The 22722-nt window shown below is 44.2% G+C and overlaps 1 protein-coding gene across 1 annotated transcript in view; it reads left to right on the forward strand.

The window, feature by feature from the left end:
• Positions 1–22722, forward strand: part of ZHX2 (zinc fingers and homeoboxes 2) — a 259482-nt gene that overhangs the window by 181925 nt on the left and 54835 nt on the right. Inside the window, exon 4 of the mRNA XM_069220686.1 lies at positions 19940–22679. Coding sequence (XP_069076787.1) covers positions 20090–22675 — 2586 coding nt within the window. The 5' untranslated portion in view covers positions 19940–20089 and the 3' untranslated portion in view covers positions 22676–22679. The remainder of the gene's footprint in view (positions 1–19939; positions 22680–22722) is intronic.

Raw genomic sequence — 22722 nt, forward strand, 5'->3', positions numbered from 1 at the left:
TGATGAGGGACAGGAAGAAGAGAGCGACCCCCTCCCTGACCTCTCCCACTACATAACAGATAACTCAGTAGGTGGAGTTGTACTTGCAGACTGCCTTTCTGAGTCACAAAAAGATGACTGCAGAAACCTCCTGGGACAGTTCTCTGGACTTTTCTCCCTAACACCTAGCCAAACTACATGGCTTGCCTGTTAAAAGCAAAATTTACAGGCAGCCTGATTATGTCAGGGAGTGCATCAAATCTGAAGCTCCTGGGCTAGTCCTGTAGTGCTTGTCCCAAAACCCCACTTTCAGAATGGCAAAAGAGAAATTAGGTTTTGTGTAGACTACAGAGGCCTCAATACTTTTACTAAAACAGATGCTCATCCTATCTAGGGTGGATAAGCTCAGAGATACACTGGCTTCTGCCAAGTATCTGAGCACCTTTGACCTGACTGCTGGATACTGGCAGAACAAGTTGCCAGAGAATGCCAAACCCCAAACTGCATTCTCCACTCCTAGTGGGTACTATCACTTTACTGTGATGCCATTTGGACTAAAGAACGCACCTGCTGCTTTTCAAAGGCTGGTGAATAAAGCAAAGGTCTACAAGGCATGGAAAGCTTCAGTGCAGCTTATCTAGACCATATAGCTGTCTTTAGCTCTGCCATGGAGGACTGCCTGGTCCACCTTGGAAATGTATTGGCGACTCTGTAGAAAGCAGGCCTCATTATCAAGGCCTCAAAGTGCCAGATAGGACAGAGAAAAGAGGTGTTCGATGGCATCTGTCGCTGTAGATACACATGTTGTGCATAGCCCGCCATCTGGTGTTGGGTCGGAGTGTTACAAGTTGTTTTTCTTCGAAGAAGTCTTTCGAGTCACGGGACCGAGGGACTCCTCCTCTTTGTCTCCATTGTGCATGGGCGTCGACTCCATCTTCGATTGTTTTCTTTCCGCCATCGGGGTCGGACGTGTTACTTTCGCTCCGGGTTTCGGAACGGAAAGTTAGCTCAAAATCGGAAAATTACGTCGGTATTGTTGCGTTCGGGATCAGGTTAGATAGCTTTGACATTGCATCGATACGATAACATCTCCGTTGCCCTTCGGGGTAGTTTTCGATCCCCCGTCGGGGCCTGGTCGGCCCGACCGCGTGTGACATCGACGCTGATGGAACGGACCCCGTTCCGATTCTGTCCTAAATGCCACAACAAATACCCATATACAGACCAACATTCGGTCTGTAACCTGTGCCTGTCGCCCGAGCACAGGGAAGAAACTTGTGAGGCCTGTCGTGCGTTCCGGTCCCGAAAAACGCTCCGTGACCGCCGAGCCAGAAGACTGCAAATGGCGTCCACGCCGACAGGACACCGAGATTTCGAGGAACAAGAAGAAGTAGAAGCCTTCTCGATCCATGAATCGGACTCGGACGAATTCGACGACCATGAAACAGTGAGTAAGATGTCGAAGATAGCACATAAGAAAACTGACAAGGCCCAGGGGACGCCACTGCCATCAGGCCATGGCTCAACCCATAAAATCGGTGACCGACCATCGGCACCGAAGAAGGCCGAAATAGTGCCGAGATCGTCCGACTCGGGTCGAGACACAGGCACCCAGCCATCTCGGGACCGAGATAGTGCTGCCGACAAGGATCGACGCCGAGATAGCGGAGCCAAAGCTGCTCGATGCAGAGACAGCGGCACCGTGGAGGATCGACGCCGAGAGGGTTCGACTCCGAAAAAGAGGAAAGTCGCCTCGGAGCCGAAAAAGAGCGTGGACATGGTTTCGGTGCCAAAACGACCCGCAACCGAGCCAACTACCGGTTCCTATTCAGAGGAACAATCACTGTCCTCTCAAATGCGAAAGCATAGATTCGAGGAGGAATTACAATCCACCGAGGTGGACCACACTCAAAAAAGGATTTTTATACAGAGTGGAACAGGGAAAATAAGCACCCTTCCCCCTATTAGGAGGAAGAGGAGACTGGAATTCCAACAAGAACAAACACCACAAACAAAACTGGTGAAGAAGGTAACTCCGCCACCCTCTCCTCCACCTGTGGCTCACATTTCACCGGCACAGACTCTGTCGCATTCACCGGCTCACACCACCTTAAGCCAAGGTGACCAGGACCAAGATGCTTGGGACTTATACAACGCCCCAGTGTCGGACAACAGTCCTGAGGCGTATCCTACAAAGCCCTCACCACCAGAAGACAGCACAGCATATTCACAAGTGGTGGCTAGAGCAGCAGAGTTCCACAACGTGTCTCTACACTCGGAGCCTGTCGAGGATGACTTCCTCTTCAACACCCTCTCTTCCACACATAGCACCTACCAAAGCCTGCCTTTGCTCCCAGGAATGCTAAGGCACGCAAAGTACATATTCAAAGAGCCTGTCAAAAGTAGGGCAATAACACCGAGGGTGGAAAAAAAATATAAAGCACCTCCCACAGACCCAGCTTTCATCACCTCACAACTGCCACCAGATTCGGTTGTGGTAGGGGCGGCTCGCAAGAGAGCAAACTCTCACACATCGGGCGATGCACCACCCCCAGATAAGGAGAGCCGAAAGTTCGATGCAGCCGGTAAAAGGGTCGCAGTACAGGCTGCAAACCAGTGGCGCATTGCAAACTCTCAAGTGCTCCTAGCGCGATATGACAGAGCCCACTGGGATGAGATGCAACACCTCATTGAGCATCTACCCACAGAACTACAAAAGAGGGCGAAACAAGTGGTTGAGGAGGGCCAAAACATCTCCAATAACCAGATACGCTCCTGTATGGACGCAGCGGACACAGCAGCAAGAACAGTTAACACGGCAGTAACCATCCGAAGGCACGCGTGGCTACGAACATCTGGTTTTAAACCAGAGATACAGCAGGCGGTGCTCAATATGCCATTCAATGAGCAACAATTGTTCGGACCTGAAGTGGACACGGCAATTGAGAAGCTAAAAAAGGACACTGACACTGCAAAAGCCATGGGCGCGCTCTACTCCCCGCAGAGCAGAGGCACTTTCAACACCTTCCGCAAGACAACCTTTAGAGGGGGGTTTCGGGGTCAATCCACACAACCCAGTACCTCACAGTCAACACCGTCCACCTACCAGGGATAGTACCAAAGGGGAGGCTTTCGGGGCCAATACAGAGGGGGACAATTCCCTAGAAGCAGGGGAAAATTTCAAGGCCCCAAAACACCTACAAACAAACAGTGACTCACACGTCACTCATCCCCTCCACACAACACCAGTGGGGGGAAGAATAAGTCAGTATTACCAAGAGTGGGAGAAAATAATAACAGACACTTGGGTCTTAGCAATTATCCAACCTGGTTATTGCATAGAATTTCTACAAATCCCTCCAAACATACCACCAAAAACACAAAAAATATCAAAACAACATTCGGACCTCCTAGAAATAGAAGTTCAAGCATTACTGCAAAAGAACGCAATAGAACTGGTACCAGATACACAAACAAATACAGGGGTTTACTCACTGTACTTTCTAATACCAAAGAAGGACAACACACTGAGACCAATCCTAGACCTCAGAACACTAAACACATACATCAAATCAGAACACTTTCACATGGTCACGCTACAGGAAGTGTTACCATTGCTAAAGCAACAAGATTACATGACAACCTTAGATCTCAAAGACGCGTATTTCCACATACCAATACATCCGTCGCACAGGAAATACCTAAGGTTCGTATTCAAAGGAATACATTACCAATTCAAAGTATTGCCGTTCGGTTTAACAACTGCACCAAGAGTCTTCACAAAGTGCCTAGCAGTAGTGGCTGCACACATCAGAAGGCAGCAAATGCACGTATTCCCGTATCTAGATGACTGGCTAATCAAGACCGACTCACTGACAGGGTGCTCACACCACACAGATCAGGTCATACAAACCCTCTACAAACTCGGTTTCACCATCAACTATGTGAAATCACACATTCTGCCGTGCAAAGTACAACAATACCTAGGAGCGACCATAGACACAACGAGGGGAATAGCCACTCCAAGTCCACAAAGGGTTCAAAATTTCCAAAAGATTATACAACGCATGTATCCAACACAAAAAATACAGGCGAAGATGATATTACAACTCCTAGGCATGATGTCCTCATGCATAGCCATTGTCCCGAACGCAAGACTACACATGAGGCCCTTACAACAGTGCCTAGCATCACAGTGGTCACAAGCACAGGGTCGCCTTCTAGATCTGGTGTTAATAGACCGCCTAACATACCTCTCGCTTCTATGGTGGAACAATATAAATTTAAACAAGGGGCGGCCTTTCCAAGACCCAGTGCCACAATACGTGATAACAACAGATGCTTCCATGACAGGGTGGGGAGCACACCTCAATCAACACAGCATACAAGGACAATGGGATGTACATCAAAGAAAGCTGCATATAAATCACCTCGAACTACTAGCAGTTTTCAAAGCATTAAAAGCATTTCAACCAATCCTAACTCAAAAGTACATTCTTGTCAAAACGGACAACATGACAACAATGTATTATCTAAACAAACAGGGGGGGACACACTCGACACAGCTGTGCCTTCTGGCACAAAAAATATGGCAATGGGCAATTCACAACCACATTCGCCTAATAGCACAGTTTATTCCAGGGATCCAGAATCAACTTGCAGACAATCTCTCTCGATCACCAACAAGTCCACGAATGGGAAATTCACCCCCAAATTCTAAACACTTACTTCAAACGTTGGGGAACACCTCAAATAGACTTATTTGCAACAAAGGAGAACGCAAAATGCCAAAACTTCGCATCCAGGTACCCACACAGGCAGTCTCAAGGCAATGCCCTATGGATGAACTGGTCAGGGATATTTGCGTACGCTTTTCCCCCTCTCCCTCTCCTTCCATATCTAGTAAACAAATTGAGTCAAAACAAACTCAAACTTATACTGATAGCACCAACATGGGCAAGGCAACCATGGTACACAACACTGCTAGACCTATCAGTAGTACCCCACGTCAAATTGCCCAACAGGCCAGATCTGTTAACACAACACAAACAACAGATCAGGCATCCAAACCCAGCATCGCTGAATCTAGCAATCTGGCTCCTGAAATCCTAGAATTCGGACACTTAAACCTCACACAAGAATGTTTGGAAGTCATAAAGCAAGCTAGAAGACCATCCACTAGACACTGCTATGCAAGCAAATGGAAAAGGTTTGTTTGCTACTGCCATCATAGTCAAATTCAACCATTACACGCATCTCCAAAGGATGTAGTAGGTTACTTACTACACTTATAAAAATCGAACCTGGCTTTCTCTTCCATTAAAATACACCTCGCAGCAATATCTGCATACCTGCAGATTACCCATTCAACTTCACTATTTAGGATACCTGTGATTAAAGCGTTTATGGAAGGCCTCAAAAGAATTATACCACCAAGGACACCACCCGTTCCTTCATGGAACCTCAACATCGTCTTAACAAGACTCATGGGTCCACCCTTTGAACCTATGCATTCTTGCGAAATACAATTCCTAACCTGGAAAGTTGCATTTCTCATCGCCATCACATCTCTAAGAAGAGTAAGTGAAATTCAGGCGTTTACAATACAAGAACCTTTTATCCAACTACACAAAAATAAAGTAGTCCTAAGGACCAATCCAAAATTTTTGCCAAAGGTTATTTCACCGTTCCACCTAAATCAAACGGTAGAGCTACCAGTGTTCTTCCCACAGCCAGATTCCATAGCTGAAAGGGCACTACATACGTTAGACATCAAAAGAGCACTAATGTACTACATCGACAGAACTAAAAACATCAGAAAAACTAAACAACTGTTTATTGCATTTCAAAAACCCCACGCAGGAAACCCAATATCGAAACAGGGTATAGCCAGATGGATAGTTAAGTGCATCCAAATCTGCTACCTTAAAGCAAAAAGACAACTGCCCATTACACCAAGGGCACACTCAACCAGAAAGAAAGGCGCTGCCATGGCCTTCCTAGGGAATATTCCAATGCACGAAATATGTAAGGCAGCCACATGGTCTACGCCTCACACATTTACCAAGCACTACTGTGTAGACGTGCTGTCCGCACAACAAGCCACAGTAGGTCAAGCCGTACTAAGAACCTTATTTCAGACTACTTCCTCTCCTACAGGCTGAGCCACCGCTTTTGGGGAGATAACTGCTTACTAGTCTATGCACAACATGTGTATCTACAGCGACAGATGCCATCGAACTGAAAATGTCACTTACCCAGTGTACATCTGTTCGTGGCATCATTCGCTGAAGATTCACATGTGCCCACCCACCTCCCCGGGAGCCTGTAGCCGTTTGGAAGTTAGCTTCAACTTTGTACATTTGTAAATATATTAAATCTTAAATAGGTACATACTTATTCAATCCATTGCATGGGCACTATTACTAACAAACAACTCCTACCTCACCCTCTGCGGGGAAAACAATCGAAGATGGAGTCGACGCCCATGCGCAATGGAGACAAAGAGGAGGAGTCCCTCGGTCCCGTGACTCGAAAGACTTCTTCGAAGAAAAACAACTTGTAACACTCCGACCCAACACCAGATGGCGGGCTATGCACAACATGTGAATCTTCAGTGACTGATGCCACGAACAGATGTACACTGGGTAAGTGACATTTTCATTATCTGGGCCACCTAGTTGCTAAAGGTCAGATTCAACCACTACAAGGCAACATCCAGGCCATTCTGTGTTGGACTGCCCCTACCACAAAAACCCAGGTCAGAGCCTTCCTAGGCCTGACAGGGTATTACAGGAGGTTCATTAAGAGCTATGGTTCCATTGTAGCCCCTCTAAATTACCTCACCTCTAAAAGGATGCCAAAGACAGTTTTATGGATAGCTATCTGCCAAAAGCTTTTGGTGACCTTAAACAGGCCATGTGCTCTGCTCCTATACTGAGAAGACCTCACTACTCCAAGCAGTTCATTGTGCCGACAGATGCTTCTGATGTAGGGATAGGGGCAATACTGTCTCAACTAAATGAAGAGGGCCAGGATCAACCTGTAGCTTTCGTTTGCAGGAGGTTGGCCCCCAGGGACCCTCTAGTCAGCCATAGAGAGGGAGGCCTTTGCTGTGGTCTGGGCTTTGAAGAAGCTGAAGCCATACTTATTTGGCACTTACTTCCTTGTTCAAACCACAAGCCCCTCCTATGGTTAAAAGAGATGAAAGTTGAAAATCCCAAACCTTTGAGGTGGTCCATATCCCCTACAGGGAACGGACTATACAGTGGAACATAGACCTGGGAGTAACCATTCCAATGCAGATGGACTCTCCAGATATTTCCACTAAGACAATGAAAAGACAACTCGACAAGGGTAGCCTTATTGTCCATTGTTTGGGGTGGAAGGGTATGTAGCAAAGTGCTCTCTTTTTGGCATGGTTATCTGTAAGTTTTGCCTGCTGTTAGTGTGTTTTGACTGTGTTCACTTGGATTCTGCTAACCAGGACCCCAGTGACTGTGCTCTCTCCCCCTAAATGTGGGTGCTTAGGACTTAGCACACCCCACAATTGGCATACTTGTGCCCCCATGTAAGTCCCTACTATATGGTACATAGGTACCCAGGGCATTGGGGCACCAGGGTTTCCCCATGGGCTGCAGCATGTGTTATTCCCCCATGGGAGCCCATGCAAAATGTCTGCAGGCCTGCCATTGCCGCCTGCATGAAAAGGTGCATGCACCCTACAGGTGGAGAAGTCTTGGCTGCTCATCCACACCTACCTCTATAGAGCCCTGGCTTCCTAGACACTGTCTGCACCTCACTACTAGGGGATAACTGGTATAAGGTGGTAACACCATAAGTGCTCACCACACACCAGGCCAGCTTCCTACAGGGAGTGAGAACTCAAAACTGTTGAGGTTGTCCATTTCCCTACAGGTGATGTACTTTACGATAAAACACCGTCCTGGCACAGAACACGCCACTGCTGATGATCTGTCCAGGTTCTTCCGTCTTAGTGAGGAGAACTCCCAAGGGGTTTTGTAGTTCTCCCTACTCTCAGCTGGAGGGGACATATGTTAGACCTGGCATCTTTTGGCATGTTTCCCCTGTCTTTTTGCCTTCTGTCCTCCTGTTTTTATGGTATTCTAGGCTCTGTTTTTGCGTGTTTGTCTGTGCACACTTTACCTCTGCTGATCAGTGCTAAAGTGCAAGTGCTCCCCATTTAAGTTGTATTAGTGATTGGGTTATCCATGATTGGCATATTTGATTTACTAGTACGTCCCTAGTAAAGTACACCAGAGATGCTCAGACCCTGTAAATCACCTACTACTAGTTGGCCTGCTGCACTGATTGTGCCACTGACGTGAGTAGCCTGTATACATGTCTCAGTCCTGCCACTGCAGTGTCTGTGTGTGAAGTATTGCACTGCCAGTTTAACCTTGCTAGTGTACCCACTTGCCAGTCTAAACCTTCCCTTGTACTAAATGTATGGCACCCAGGCCCTAGGTAGCCCCATGGACAGGAATGCAGTTTATTTAGAAGGTGGGACATGTACTGGTGTGTTTTACATATCCTGATAATGAGAACTGAATCTGGCAGTATTTCACTATTGCAAGAAACCATAGGTTAACCTGGGGACTGCCTTTAAATATCTGTTAAGTGCAGTTTACCTTTAGGAGCAGATTGAGATCTGGCGTTTGTGGTCTCCAAACTCACAATTTAAAAATACATCTTTTGGTAAAATTGTTTTTTAGATTGTCAGTTTGAAAATGCCACTTTTAGAAAGTGGATATTTTTCTTGCTTAACCATTCTGTGCCTCTGCCTTCTTGTGTATTCCATGTCTGTGTCAGACTGACAGTTGGGCTGTTGCGAATTCCCTTTAGACAAGTTATACAAAGGATTCTGGGGTGTAGCCTGCAAATCCTGATGAGTCTCCTGGGCTAGATTGGGGAGGGCCAATCTGACACACCTGAAAGGGCTTTACCTGTCCTCACACAATGCAGTCTCCAACCCCCTGGTGTGTCTGGGGCCAGGCCTGGGAAAGGCAGGATCTTGTGAACAACAGAGCTTCCTTTAAAGTCTGCCTACTTCAAAGGCCAGAACTGGTATAATTAGTGGACCCAAAACCCCAGACTTTTAGAACACTTCTGGATCAAGAAGAACTTCTGCCAAGGGAAAGAGCTGGAGGAGGAGTACTTCCCCTTTGTTGTTTGTGCTTAGCTGGGTTGGCCTGCAGTTGCTACTTCTGCCATAAAGAGGGCAAAAACTGGACTTTGTTGTGTATCCTGCTTATGAAGTTTTCTCCAAGGGCTTGGGGTAGAGCTTGCCTCCTGTTGGAAGTCTCAGGGATATCAAATACTTCAGCTTCATCTGCCTACAGCACTGGCAACTGTGTGTTTTGTGCTGTAACAGAAGAAAAAACACTGTGATGCAGTCAACGAGGATGCTGACTGCACTGTGACACGACACCGCCGCACTCAGCCATGACCCACGTCGCACCACAACCCTGGTCTCACCGATGTTGCCACCTGACCCTGTCACTGAGCCACTGCTTGCACCGTGACCTCTGGGCCCCGCACTCCGCATTGCATTGCTCTCACCGCAGCCTTGGTATCCCCAAAGAGGCTCCAAGCTGACAGACGCTGCTGCCTTCACCGTGGCCTGTGGACTTCAGTGTCATCAGCAGATGCCCCCTGTCTGCACCGCGATACATGGGCACCGTACAGAGCCCGCGTTGTACCGCTGCCTTGGGGCTACCGATGACAGCACTTCAGCGACAACGCTACCTGCACCGTGACCTGGAGACACCGCAAATCGCACCATCCTGCTTCACACCGCAGCCCTGGTCTCACCGCCGCAGGACGCAGTCACTGAGCCGCTGCCTACACCGTGACCTGTGGGCACCGCACGTTGCATCGTCCTGCTTTGCACCGCAGCCCCAGCGCCAGTGCTCTTAACTTCATCATCAACCCGGAGTTCAATCTGCAATGTGTGTGACTTAAGGGCCCGATGACGCCGCACTCTGGATCTCATCACGAGGATCACAACGCCCTGCATTTCCAAGGTACTGTTTGCAAGTCTTCTCAGCACCATAGCTGACCCGCAACACCGCGGCCGGCCTGAACTGTTGGATTTGTTGTTCACGACGTCATGATAGCTCTAGACGGAGCTATCAACTTCAAGGAACTGTATTTTTAAGTTATTCTTGCAAAATTCATATCTTTATTACTGTATGTTTTATTTTTCTCGTTTTGGTCTTAGTTTTGCACAGATAAATATTGGCAATTTTTCTAAAACTGGGGTGGTGTCCTTTTGTACTGTTTTCACTATATTACTGTGTGTTATGTGCAAATGCTTTACACATTGCTTCTGCGATAAGCCTGGACTGCTTGTGCCAAGCTACCAAGGGGGTGTGCAGGGGTTATCTGAGCTGGGAATCTCCCTTATCCCGACTACAGTGAGGTTCCATACTTGGACCAGGTGCAAACCTACTGCCAACTAGAGACCCCATTTCTAACATATGGCATTGCAGTCTTTTGATATATATTTGCATGCATAGTTATTTCACTTGACACTACACTCCATCACGGCCTGTGAGAAAACAATCTGAAGATGGAGTTGAGGACCATGCACTTTTCGAACAAGAGACGGAGTCACTCTACTTGGTGACTCGAAAGACTTTCCAAGCAAAAACAACTTGCAACCTTCTGGGCCCAACACTAGATAGCGGACGTATGCAGAACATGTGAATCTCCAGCACTAACAAACAAATGCTTACTGGGTAAGTAACATTTTCCTTATGTTACGTTCATCGCGAATGGGGGTGCTCCTTGGGAGGTAGAAGGGAGCCAGTCCCAGGCCCCAGAAGTGGACGATTCTGCGGAACAGGGGCAATTTATGTGTCTGACATGTGTAACAAGACTTGGCAATGCCAATAGGGCTGGGTTTTATGAATGCATTGTGAAGCCAGACCGAAAAATCCCGTTAACTGCTTCCTTCCATCATTGCTGCTACCAGAGGAATACACTATAATTATCTTTTTATATAAGACACTTTAATAGCATCACAGTGGCGTGTGTCTCCCTTAAAGTTAACTCAGCCAGCTGAATAAATAAACAAAATGAGCACAGCTGTGTGTTGGGTAAACACTTATTTTGTGAAAGCCCCGAACTTCTGCCCAATTAAAACATATACTCCTCGGTCCCAACATGTGGGCGGAACCAAAGCACTTCTCCTGTGGATTCTCAAATAGTTGTCTGGCCACAGCTATATTGTCAAGCCAGACCATAAAAAATGGTTGCTAAAATGTACTTGTGCTTAAAGATAAAAATTCAAGACACAACTTATTTATTATGATTCGATATGGCAAAGCTACCAAAAAGAAACTTAATATGATATGTTCTCTTTGAAAGGATAGGGTTGAAGGACCTGGGCAGGGTAGTAAATGTTCTCACATGGAGTTCGATGGGCCTGTACAATAATATTACAGAGAGGAAAATATAGACTGCCTTATGAATCAAGAATAAATCTGGAGGCTAAATAGGGTTCCAATGGGCGTATTGAGACAATGGGAGACGCATTCCAAAATTCTGAAAACTTTTGAGGAGACCCTAGGAAGGTCAATAGTGGTGATGTTGTGGGGCACACATCTACTAGAAAGCAGTTGCAAAATCGGCAGTGGACTATTTTTGGTTCAATTACCTTGGGATATAAATGCTTCTGGGTTAATTAATTTAGGAACAAATTTGGAAGGAGCAATAAATATGCTTTATGACGGAGAGATAACAATAGGTATAGAGGGTTGAAGGTTGGGGATGGGGAAAAGGAAGCTATGGGGATCTCTCCATGTGAAATATATTTTAAAAAGTTGCATAAGATCAAAACCAGCACTACAAAGCCAATAGTTACGGGTTTGTCAGATTTTGTTTTTAATATATTATTCAAACGTTAACAATAGCCCTTAAAAATGAAAAGTTTAAAATTTATGAAAATAAAAATGCTGCCGTCTATGGATGGTGTGTATGTTTGCAAGATAGCAGTGGCAAAAATATATATTGCCAGCCTCGTGTACTATCAAACAAATTCATAAATAAGTAAAAATTAGCATGGCCAGTAGTTCTGGCAGTTTTCTATGTGAAAGTGTTTCTTCATTGGTTAATATTTCTTTGTGTGGTTGTGCATATCAGTCGGTGAATGTGAGACTGCATTAACACTTGATGGATGAGTGGATAGGTGAGTGATACATTGTTATTACTGAAGTGATAAATTAGTCATGTAGCTGTGGTTGAATGTTTCCACATAGTAATCCCATACAGTACTGTTACATAAAATGGCATTTTAAAAAAAAAACATTTAGTGCCGGGGGGCCCTTAACATCTAATACAGTTCCCCACTTACTGTTTCATTATGTTAATAATAAATGACTGGACACAGCTGCTGGCCAAAAAAGGGGGCGGGGGGAGGAGAACTAGCTGAAAGCGTGACATGACCTGAGGCACCTTTGCAGCTATAACAGAGGTTGCACCTTGGGGCCTTCAAAGAGGGCATTGTACTTTCTGTTTTTCCTAGTTTTTAGCATTTTAAAGCAGATTTGCATTTCAACCTTGCAAACGAGGGAGTCAAGAAAAAGAAATCAAGTGAAAAACGTTGGCCTGTGTCTGGATAGGTAGAGAACCTGGGCTTTTGACAGTGAACATCAGCAGTTAAGAGGCAGCATGAACTTGCGGACACTTTTAACTGCTATTGCTCTGAGTGCCTGCTAACAAAAATAACCACCATTATTAAATAGCATTTTTTTTTTCTTCGTGGCTTTGATGGCAGGGGAGCTAAGAGGATAAAATTATGTTTTGCAGCATGAATCCTTTTTTGGATTCACACACTGTGCATTATTCCGCCGTCTAGTGGTTGGGTCCAGAATTGTCTGTTTTTTTCTTTTTTTTTTGCGTCGTCGACCACCATTTGACTGGAACTTTCTAAGACTATATCCAGTTGCCAAAGCCACAGATGAGGTCAAAGATCTGGGACTATCCACCAACAATGACAGAAAAGTAGAGGAGGCAGCTCACGGGGGCTCGGAAGTAAAAATCCTAGAAGCAGACGATGAAAGAAGGCAAGCATAAAAGAAGGCGATGAAGGACCCTGAAAGAAAATCTCTAAAGGTAAACAAACCGCTGAAGGCTTTGACACTAAAACCCCTGAGAAAAAGCTGCACAAGGCAGCCTCAATGTAAAAGAAATGGACTGTCAGCTGCGAGCAAAAGCAGCCCACGGATCCCAGCCATGGGATACCAATGATGGCAAAGCACTGAAAATTCCAAAAGAACAGGCCTTGAAGGGACCTTGAAGGGAAAAATCAAGCCCTTCGGAGATGGAAATGTCAGTGCCAAAGAAAAGACTATCCCGACGCTCTACATCGAAAAGTCATAAGAAGCTGAAAAGAAGAAGCAAAGGTTAGAGGCAGATTCTTTAAGGAAAGAAGGGTTTCAACGACTTCTTGAGGAAATTTCAAATTCCAAGTAGACCTTCAACGGCCTTTGATGCCGTAGAGGAGTAATCGGCATTAGAAGTCCGGCAGCACCTGAACATCATGAAGAGGAAGCTGAAGAAGAGTTCTATGAGCCAGAAGGGGAAGAAAGAATAGGAGGGTTCGACGAATCATGGAACAATCTCGACAGAGCCCATAATAAGAGGTAGATACCTACCCCTCAAGATCATCACTGCCCAGAAACCTCACAATGTACAACAGCCTGGTCAGAAGGGCTGCAGACATTGAGTCACACTGCTGGAGGAGAAAGGAGATTCCGGTTTCTCCTAGAGACTTAGATGCCAGCCAGTAAGGGGAACCTATACCTCTTAATGCTACCCAGGTTATTGGATCAGAGCAAAAAGTGATTTTGGGAACCTGCCATAGCAGTTCTCCCTCCCCCGGCCCCCTTCCCCAAGTGGAGAAAAGGTGTAAGCCCTCAATGGAAGACCCCAAATACATCTTTTGGGTGAAACACCCCAGCAGACGCCATCATTGTTGCTAGTGCCAGAAAGTGAAGCACTGTTCACACCTTAAAAGGTCCCCCACCAGACAGGAAGAACGAGCAGCTCGATATGCTGGGAAAAGAAGAGAGAAAGGCTACAACACAATGGAGAATAGCTCATTCCAACACCCTCCTAAACAGATATGGTCACCTGCAGTGGGATGAAATTGATGCGATCATGCCAAAACAGAGAAAGAGAGCCAAGGCAAAAATCCAGGAAGGCACAAACATTGCCAATACATGTCTGAAGTCAACCCTGGAGGCCCTAGAAACTGCCAGCAGGCAGATGTGCACATGCACATCTTTAATGAGACATTACTGGCTCAGAACATCAGGGCTCAAACTGAAAACCAGAAAAGGATTCATGCTGCAAAACTAAATGGTTACTTACCAGCAGGAGTAGTTTTGCAGCCTGAAGAGTCTTTCTGGATTCACATGCGACCCACCCACTTCCCCAGAAATGGGGAATCAATGTAATCAGGTGGGGAAACGAAAACGGACTAGAAGCAACAATAAACACTAACCCAGAAAAAAGATTCAGAAGCTGGCTACTATGCGCAGGAACATCTGGGGTGCCACCTGACATCACACATGGGATTGACATACCACCAAATGGTGGTTGACAACATCCACAACTCTGGACTCAACCACTAGATGGTGGAATAATGCCCAGCATGTCAATCCGAAAAACTATTCACGCTGCAATACTACTTCCAACCATTTCGTTTTCTGAAAAATGCTAGTCAGTTTGACTGCTTTTATTCTTAACTGTACAATAAATGTAGGGTGAGTTTCAAAGGAAATTTACACTGGTGCTCATCAGATGATATACCAATTGTTTCCATGTTCGAGGAGCTAACGGTGTTAAAAAAAGGGAACACAAATGATTCTGCACACATTTATGAGGGTGAGGAATTAGAACATCTGAATACAGAGAAAAATACTAAAAATGTACATAAGTAGAAAGTTGATGAAAAAATTCCCTGTGGACTACTTGAAACAGATTTCAGGATACACCGCACGTAAGTAATTGTAGTGGAGGACTGACTGTACGTAGTCTGAGCGTGCTGTTACATTTACAATGAATTATCCTCCTTTAAAGGTGCCTTTATGTAGCGTCCGTGAAAGTGGTAGCCCATCCCTTAAAAAGGACACACCTTACGATTTAAGACCTCACTTGTGCTGAAAGTAGCCAAGTCCTTTCCGTCACCACAATCTAAGCAACCTTTAGAGGAATATACGAGAGAGTCCTACAACACCCAGCTGATGCTATGGAAACGAGCATTGGCAAAGCCAATGGGTCTCGCCTATGCAAGAGCTATTGGCCTTACTAGTATGATTTAGCCATGTTATGCACAAACCTTTCAGCTGTTAAGCATGGCTAAAAGTGGCATAAAGGAGAGTGTTGTAGAGTGTCTTGGAGTGGACTGTTATAGAGTGGCATAGAGAGGCTTGGCGTGGCATAGTGATGTAGAGTGTTGTGGATGGAGTAGTATCTTAGAATGGAAGGGCGTAGAGTGCTGTAAAACTGAGTGGTGTAGAGTGGAGTGGCATAAACTGTTGAGTGGTATGGTGCAAAGCGGAGTAGCATAGAGGGTATTGCGTAGAGTGAAGTAGAGCAGATTAGATTGTCATAGAATGGACTGGCACAGAGTGGAGTAGTGTCGTGGAGTGGCATTGTGTCTTAGGCTGGAGTGGCATAGAGAGGCTTAGAGTAGTGTCATAGAATGGGGTGGAGTAAAGTCACATTGAGTGGCATAGAGGGAATTGCATAAAGTGGAGTAGTATAAGAGTGGAGTAGAGAGACAGTGGAGTGTTGTAGAGTGGTGTAAAGTACAGTGGTGCAGAGTCGATTGGCATAGAGTGCAATGGGACACGTATAGCAGCGCCTGCACGTTGTTTGCTTTCATTCTAAGCAGCAACATTCTGGCGGAGAAGGGTCTTATTTATTTCACCTCCAGCTGGGCTAAAGTGAAGGGGCCATCAGGCCTCCTTTTGTTCTAATCTGACTGAAGGCGGTCTGGAGGGTCATATTTAGATGCAAATGGAAAGGAGGGGAAAGAAAGGCTCACAGCTTATCTCTTCACAGGTGCTTAAGAGGGGCACGCTTTTGACTTTGTCCGGTCCCTGTTTATAAGAGAAATGCATGCACTGTAAGAATGTTAGATGTGTAGGTCTGTCCCTGTATCTTCACAAATAACAATGTAAATACCACTATTTTATTTCTTTTATAGCACTACTAAGCTCAGTGCAGGGCGCCAAAGCGCTTTACGTAACATACATATTACCTATTTAGCTAAAATTAAAATCTGTCATTCACATGTTACATGATGTGCTATTTGAGGGTTATGTTACAGCCTCTTAAATGGAGCATAGGAGCGGCAGGCACGAGCGGGTTCCATTGGTAAAGTAATCTGCATTCCTCTTTCCTATAAACGCTCTCACTTTGAAATCCCCCGAAAGAAAAGTAAACGACAAGCTCCCTCGAAGACAAAACTTGACATGTGACCTCTGTCTTTGAATACAGAGCCTATGTGACATAATAAGAACAAGATTTAAAGGCCTGTTTACAGAAAGCGAGTTTGTGACAGATTACAATAATAATGGTTTAGGTAACAGGAGAACACTGATGTGTCTATAGGGGGGGGTAGGACTGTAAATCTCCTTTCTGTTTGGATCAAGATATCTTTCACAGTAACGTTAGGTTCAGAAATAATATGATCCACATAGTAGCCACATAGGTTTTGTGAGTTGATGATTTTGGAGGTGAACATTATGGGTTCACAAGTTCAGAGATTATCTTGTGCAATAGCTAAATGTGTTGTAGGTAGTGAAGCCTTTCCATTAGGATTGTGTTTTTTTTTCTTTTTTTTTTTTTTTTCTTTCATTTCTTTTCCACTGTCTTTCAAAAGTTCTGAAGATAGATTTGAGAGATTTTAGCTCATCCATGTTGTCATCCAGCAAATTTTCCTTCATTTCTGGGAAGTTGTGATGGTCTTCTTTGGAATGACAATGGTGTGATGTGGTGGGATCTGTAAACAAATTAAGGGAGGTGAAGAGGTGCTGTAGAGCAAGAGTTAAACCTCCTCTGACACAGAACGTTACACAAACTTTAGAGCCCAACTTGATTGGATCAATCTAACAACCCATTAGTGGACCTAAAGAGAAAATCATTATTTTCTCCTTAGGTCGACTGTGTGAGCGGATATCAGCTGTAATAGTTAAACAGAGATTGTTTATGCTCTATAAATTGTTTTAGCTATCAAGGGTGTACTTTTAGTCACCAGGGAGATGTAGAGGTTGAACAGCATTGGTTTGATCAGACAGTGATTGCGGTTAAAAACTGTGGTGTGTATACCCTGCTGTGTGACTAACTGGAGAATATGAGTGGAATTCTTGGCGGAGTACAGGTCTTTGCTTATCAGCAAATAAGATTTGTCAGAATAGATATTGAAGTCCCTAAGTATACAGATGTTGTAAGTTTTAAAATTATCTCCGAGACAGAGCATAGCTAAAGAGAAATCAGGATATTAACCATACAATACAGTAGTAGAGCTCGTGAATGAGCAGCAATTCGGATTCAGTAGCAGTATAATATACAAAGCTTTTTGTTTTTTTGTGATCAAGCTATTCCCCCGTCTGCTTCATGAGGCGAACTCTGATGAGGATTTTGTTACTTGCATAGATTCATGTGGTATGAGATCGGATCGTAAATATGCAGTTCTTGTTCAAGTATCTTTTGTTAATAAGGAGGTAGAGTTGGTGTGTGAACTTTTTGAGCGCAGGTTTGTAGTAAATAAATTGGGTAATTTAGATCAAAGGGGAGGGGAGTCACTCAGGTTCAGGAGCGACGTTGCAAGATTGGAAGGAAATGGGGATAAAGGTGAGGGAGAAAAGAGGAAGCCTCATAAAGTAGATAATTGAGGAATGAGTGGGCGGGAGTAAGGAGAGGTGAAAGAGGATGGATTTAGGAGGGGTATAGTCAGTGTATGCCTGGGAGCAAAATGATACCCCAACGTTTAGACATCCCAAAATTTACCTCATTCTGTTCTCTCCCAGTTTGTTGAATCAGATGGAGTTAAACCTCCGTATCATGAGGCAGTGTGTCCCAGTGTTAATGCACCTCCCGAAACATCGCATCAGCAGAGTAGAACAATTCATAATTAATGATAAAGTCTCAATTAGTTTGAGTTCTAGAACAATGCGAAGTTATAGGTGTTTTATTACAGATATTCAAAATGGGAGGTACAGAATAAATGCCATGAAAGCTCTCAAATACTAAGTTGTAAAGAGTAGGCCAAAATTTGAAAATATTTAAAGTGCTAAATGAGCAACAAAATCAGAAAGAAATTGGACAGTATCTATGAAAGCTCATAAAATTCTGGCTTACCCCCCCATAATCGAGGGATTTGTATACACAAATCTTGCATCGAAGATTAGCAGTCCTTTAGATTCCTTGTGCTGTGAGTAAATATATAATTTAATCAGCAAATGTGAACACAAGAAAGAAAAAAAAAACGTCATTACATTAACACATAAATGCCATCCTTTTTCTTGAATAGGTATTTAATGCCCTCTTTACTAATGTCATCCGCAGAGGTTCAAACAAATATGAAACATTTAACAGTAAGACTTTCTTCGAATGAATAGGTTCAGTGAAGAAGAGAAAAACATGGCTATGCATCTGCAACAAGAAACATTGAACACAACAATAGCAATGGAATAAACTGTCATGTCTACGACTGTGTGCTACGGACCCTACAGTAAGAGACCCGGGGGAGGAGAGGGGGTTGAATTTTGAAGTGGAAGGCAAACACAAGAGTGATAGATATGACTTCCTACTTGGTCAAGATGGCATTTTACACAGAAAGGTGGGCTAACTAAAACACATTAATTACTACACTTCTACCCAACCTAGTAAGTTTGTTTCAAATGCATATAGAATAACGTGCGGAAATGTACATTGCACATTGCTAATAATGCGCAAAAATATGAACCCGCATACATTTCTAAATATGAGTGCAGTGAATTAGACTAGATACAAGATCTGATGGGTGCAGGATTGCGCGTAGAGGATCAGGGTAGGACTTACAAGCCTGAAGTGGTGATTAACTGGAGGGAATAGAGTGAATGTTATGAGGATGTGTTAGGTGAGGAGGAAGGCATTTGAAGAGGACTGAAAGGAGAGTAGAGGAGTAGTGTCTGATTGTGTATGGAGATCATTACCATGGAGCGAGTGAGGAAAGTGAGAGTATGGTACAGTAGGCAAGGTTGGTCATGACTGAAAGATGGGTACAAATGCTAAGTTGGGATCAGAACAGGTAGAATTAGATGTAGCAGGAAGTGGTGGGGAGATGGGAGGTGAGAGAAGACAGCTGAAGTAGGCTTTGAAACATTTCTCGTTTGCATTCAGCTGTAGCTGACAATGCAGCAATATTTTCAGGCAAATATTTGACTGGATATACAAATTGTCTATCGTCCCATTGCCTGAATGTTTTGGAACTTAAATGTTGGCATGCAATAAATATGTGAGCGTGGGAATATCAGGAATGAAAGGCTTTTTCACTGGTGTCCCCCGCACCAGAGAGGACGCACTTTTTTGCTCCAGACACTAGGCAGGAATAGTTTCAAAATGATTGGTAATGGATGAACAGTGCCAGATTGGTAGGGTGAAAAACAGTAACAAATGTCAAGGCGTGACACGTTCACATGAATACTCTAAGTTTTTATCGGAAAATTCAAGCTATACATAGCCAGCTATGAACGTCCAATTATCATAGTTTTTTCCAATTGGTTTAATATGTTTTCTCTGTTGGTATTTATTGGTGTGTTTACTTTCAACACAAACAAGTTAATTTCGCCTCTTGAGTTAATAACAGTGCCTGTAAATAATGAATTCGTTTTTAATTTCTTTCGAAGAGAAACTAAATAGTGTTTTGGTTTTTTTCCAGGTGCCATGCATCCCTACTGAACCTAACAATTGAAAGTGGTGTTTCTGTACTTTAAGAAGTACAGCACTACCCAAGTAACTGGAGAGGCTTAAATTTATCTGAGCAACCTCTACAGATTCTGTGTGTTTTGCAACACTCTGCATTCTTGAAATGGCAAGCAAAAGAAAGTCCACCACTCCATGTATGGTACGAGCTTCAGAGGTTGTAGAGCAGGATGATCTTGAGGAGGAGGATGTTTTGAATACTCGGTGTGTAAGCCCTGCACTACGGGACTGTAAGGATGACTGGTCAATTCATAAGGAGAACACCAGGAAAGAGTGTGAAATAGTGGAGGGGAAACCATCCATCGAGAGTCAATCCAAGAAACAGCAAGGAGGCTATGAATGTAAATACTGCCCTTACTCAACACTAAATCTCACCGAATTCACAGAGCACGTGGACATGCAACATCCAAATGTCATCCTCAACCCCTTATACGTTTGTGCAGAGTGTGATTTCACGACAAAGAAATACGATTGCCTGTCTGACCATAATATAAAGTTCCACCCCGGGGAGAATAACTTCAAGCTTAAATTGATGAAACACAATAATCAGACTGTTCTAGAGCAGTCCATAGAGGGCAATAATAGCGCTGCTCATTTGGCAAACAGCTGCCTTATAAACCATGAAGATGACGAAAGCATGTCTGCTGGGATCTCAATAAGTAAAACACCCATTATGAAAATGGGTAAAGCTAAACAGGAAGTCAAAAAGGGATCCAGGAAACTCGAGGAAGCAGCTGTGGATACAAGACAGCAGCGAGCGAGTCCTTGCTTTATGCCTGAAACCACTAACCTTTCTGCCTATATTAATGGAACTGAAATACTGCAAGATGGATTGGCTCATGTGATGCCTTCAGTTCAGCTGCCACCAAATATAAACCTTCTTCCCAAAATCCCTGTTCCTCTCAACAGTACCAAATACAATTGTGCGCTAGATACAAATACAACTCTAATTAACTCCTTCAATAAATTCCCTTACCCTACACAGGCAGAGTTATCATGGTTAACCGCAGCCTCCAAACACCCAGAGGAGCAAATCCGAATCTGGTTTGCTACCCAGCGTCTAAAACATGGTATAAGTTGGTCCCCTGAGGAGGTGGAAGAAGCAAGAAAGAAGATGTTTAATGGTACAATCCAGCATGTGCCCCAGACGTTTACTGTGCTGCCATCTCAACTGACGTCGACAACATCAACAAAAATGTCACAACCACTCATACAGACTGCTTTACCCTGCCAGATTCTTGGCCAGACTGGCTTAGTTTTGACCCAGGTCACAAATGGATCAGCGGTTGCCTGCTCTCCTTTCACCTTCACTGTTGCTGGGGCAGCTAATCAAAGCCAAAAGCGCCCCATGCAAGACCAGGAAGTTTCTCCAGAGGTCAAGCGGCCATACACAACTAGAAGACACATCACTCAAACGCAGCCACATATTGATGAATCTCAACAGATAGAGGAACAAGAAAATGAAGATTCTTCATCCACTCCCCTCAACACACCCAAGGGTAGTGCAAGAGTAGGAACACCACCCCATGAACGAAAGAAGACCAAGGAACAAATAACAATGCTGAAGACTAGTTTTCTTAAAAGCCCATTTCCAGATACTGCCGAAGTTTATAGATTAATAAATATTACAGGCCTTTCGAGGGGTGATATTAAAAAGTGGTTCAGTGATTACAGGTATAGAAGCCAGAAGGGCATTGTGAACATCACTAGTGAATCAGTAGTGAAAGAACAAATGGCAATTGCTGCAAGATCTCCACGGACTTACAACTTGTTTCCAGATCTGCCACCCCAGAGGGGCAAGGAAAAAGGGGGAAGTCATCTTCGAATACTAGAAAACAGTTTCACAAAAAGCTCTTTCCCAACTCAAGAGGAAATAGAGAGGTTGAGGGCGGAGACTAAATTAAATAGACGAGAAATTGATGCATGGTTCAAAGAAAGAAGAAAGATCAGAGATAATATGGAACAAGCTGTTTTAGACTCCATGGGTTCTCATAAACGAACAAGAGATCGCAGTGTCCAAAATGGATCGATGGGTCAGACTGGACGACATAACAGTCCTGATTTAGTTAACTATTTTTCTGTGGTAGAAAATAGGAGTAAACAGGAGCAACTTCATTTTCTTAAAAGTACATTTGCAAGAACCCAGTGGCCATCTCCTCAGGAGTATGACCAGTTAGCATATCAAACTGGCCTTGTTAGAACTGAAATAGTACGCTGGTTTAAGGAAAATCGCTATTTTCTCAAATCTGGAACCTTGAAGTGGATGGACCAGTACGAAAAGCTGTGCAATAGTCTCAACCAGCAGAATGAGGATGATGAATCTTCAAAAGTAACTGGAAGCCCAAAGAATGGTATAAAGGTTTTAAAGCAATATTACGATGAACATAAGGAGCTGAATGAAGAGCACCTGGACAGACTGGTGACAAAGTCTAAAATGACTTATGAACAAGTGCGAGACTGGTTTTCCAAAAGGAGAACTGATGAAGCAATAAGCACATTGGAAAAAAGTAAAGGGGAAGAAGGCAGCACGGAGAATGAATTAGGTGCTTCAGATTGGATGGATACAACTGTCGAAGATGAGGTTGCAGGTTCCGATGGTACAGATAGCTGGAGTCAAACAGCCCAAGATACTCGTGCGGATTTGCCAGATTCAGATTCTGAAAGTGCATCTGGAGACAACTCTCACACTTAAAAAGGTATTAATGTTCAGATAACATAAAAGTCCTAAAACCTAATTTC

This window comes from Pleurodeles waltl, chromosome 2_2 (assembly GCF_031143425.1).
Source record: "Pleurodeles waltl isolate 20211129_DDA chromosome 2_2, aPleWal1.hap1.20221129, whole genome shotgun sequence".
NCBI lineage: Eukaryota > Metazoa > Chordata > Amphibia > Caudata > Salamandridae > Pleurodeles > Pleurodeles waltl.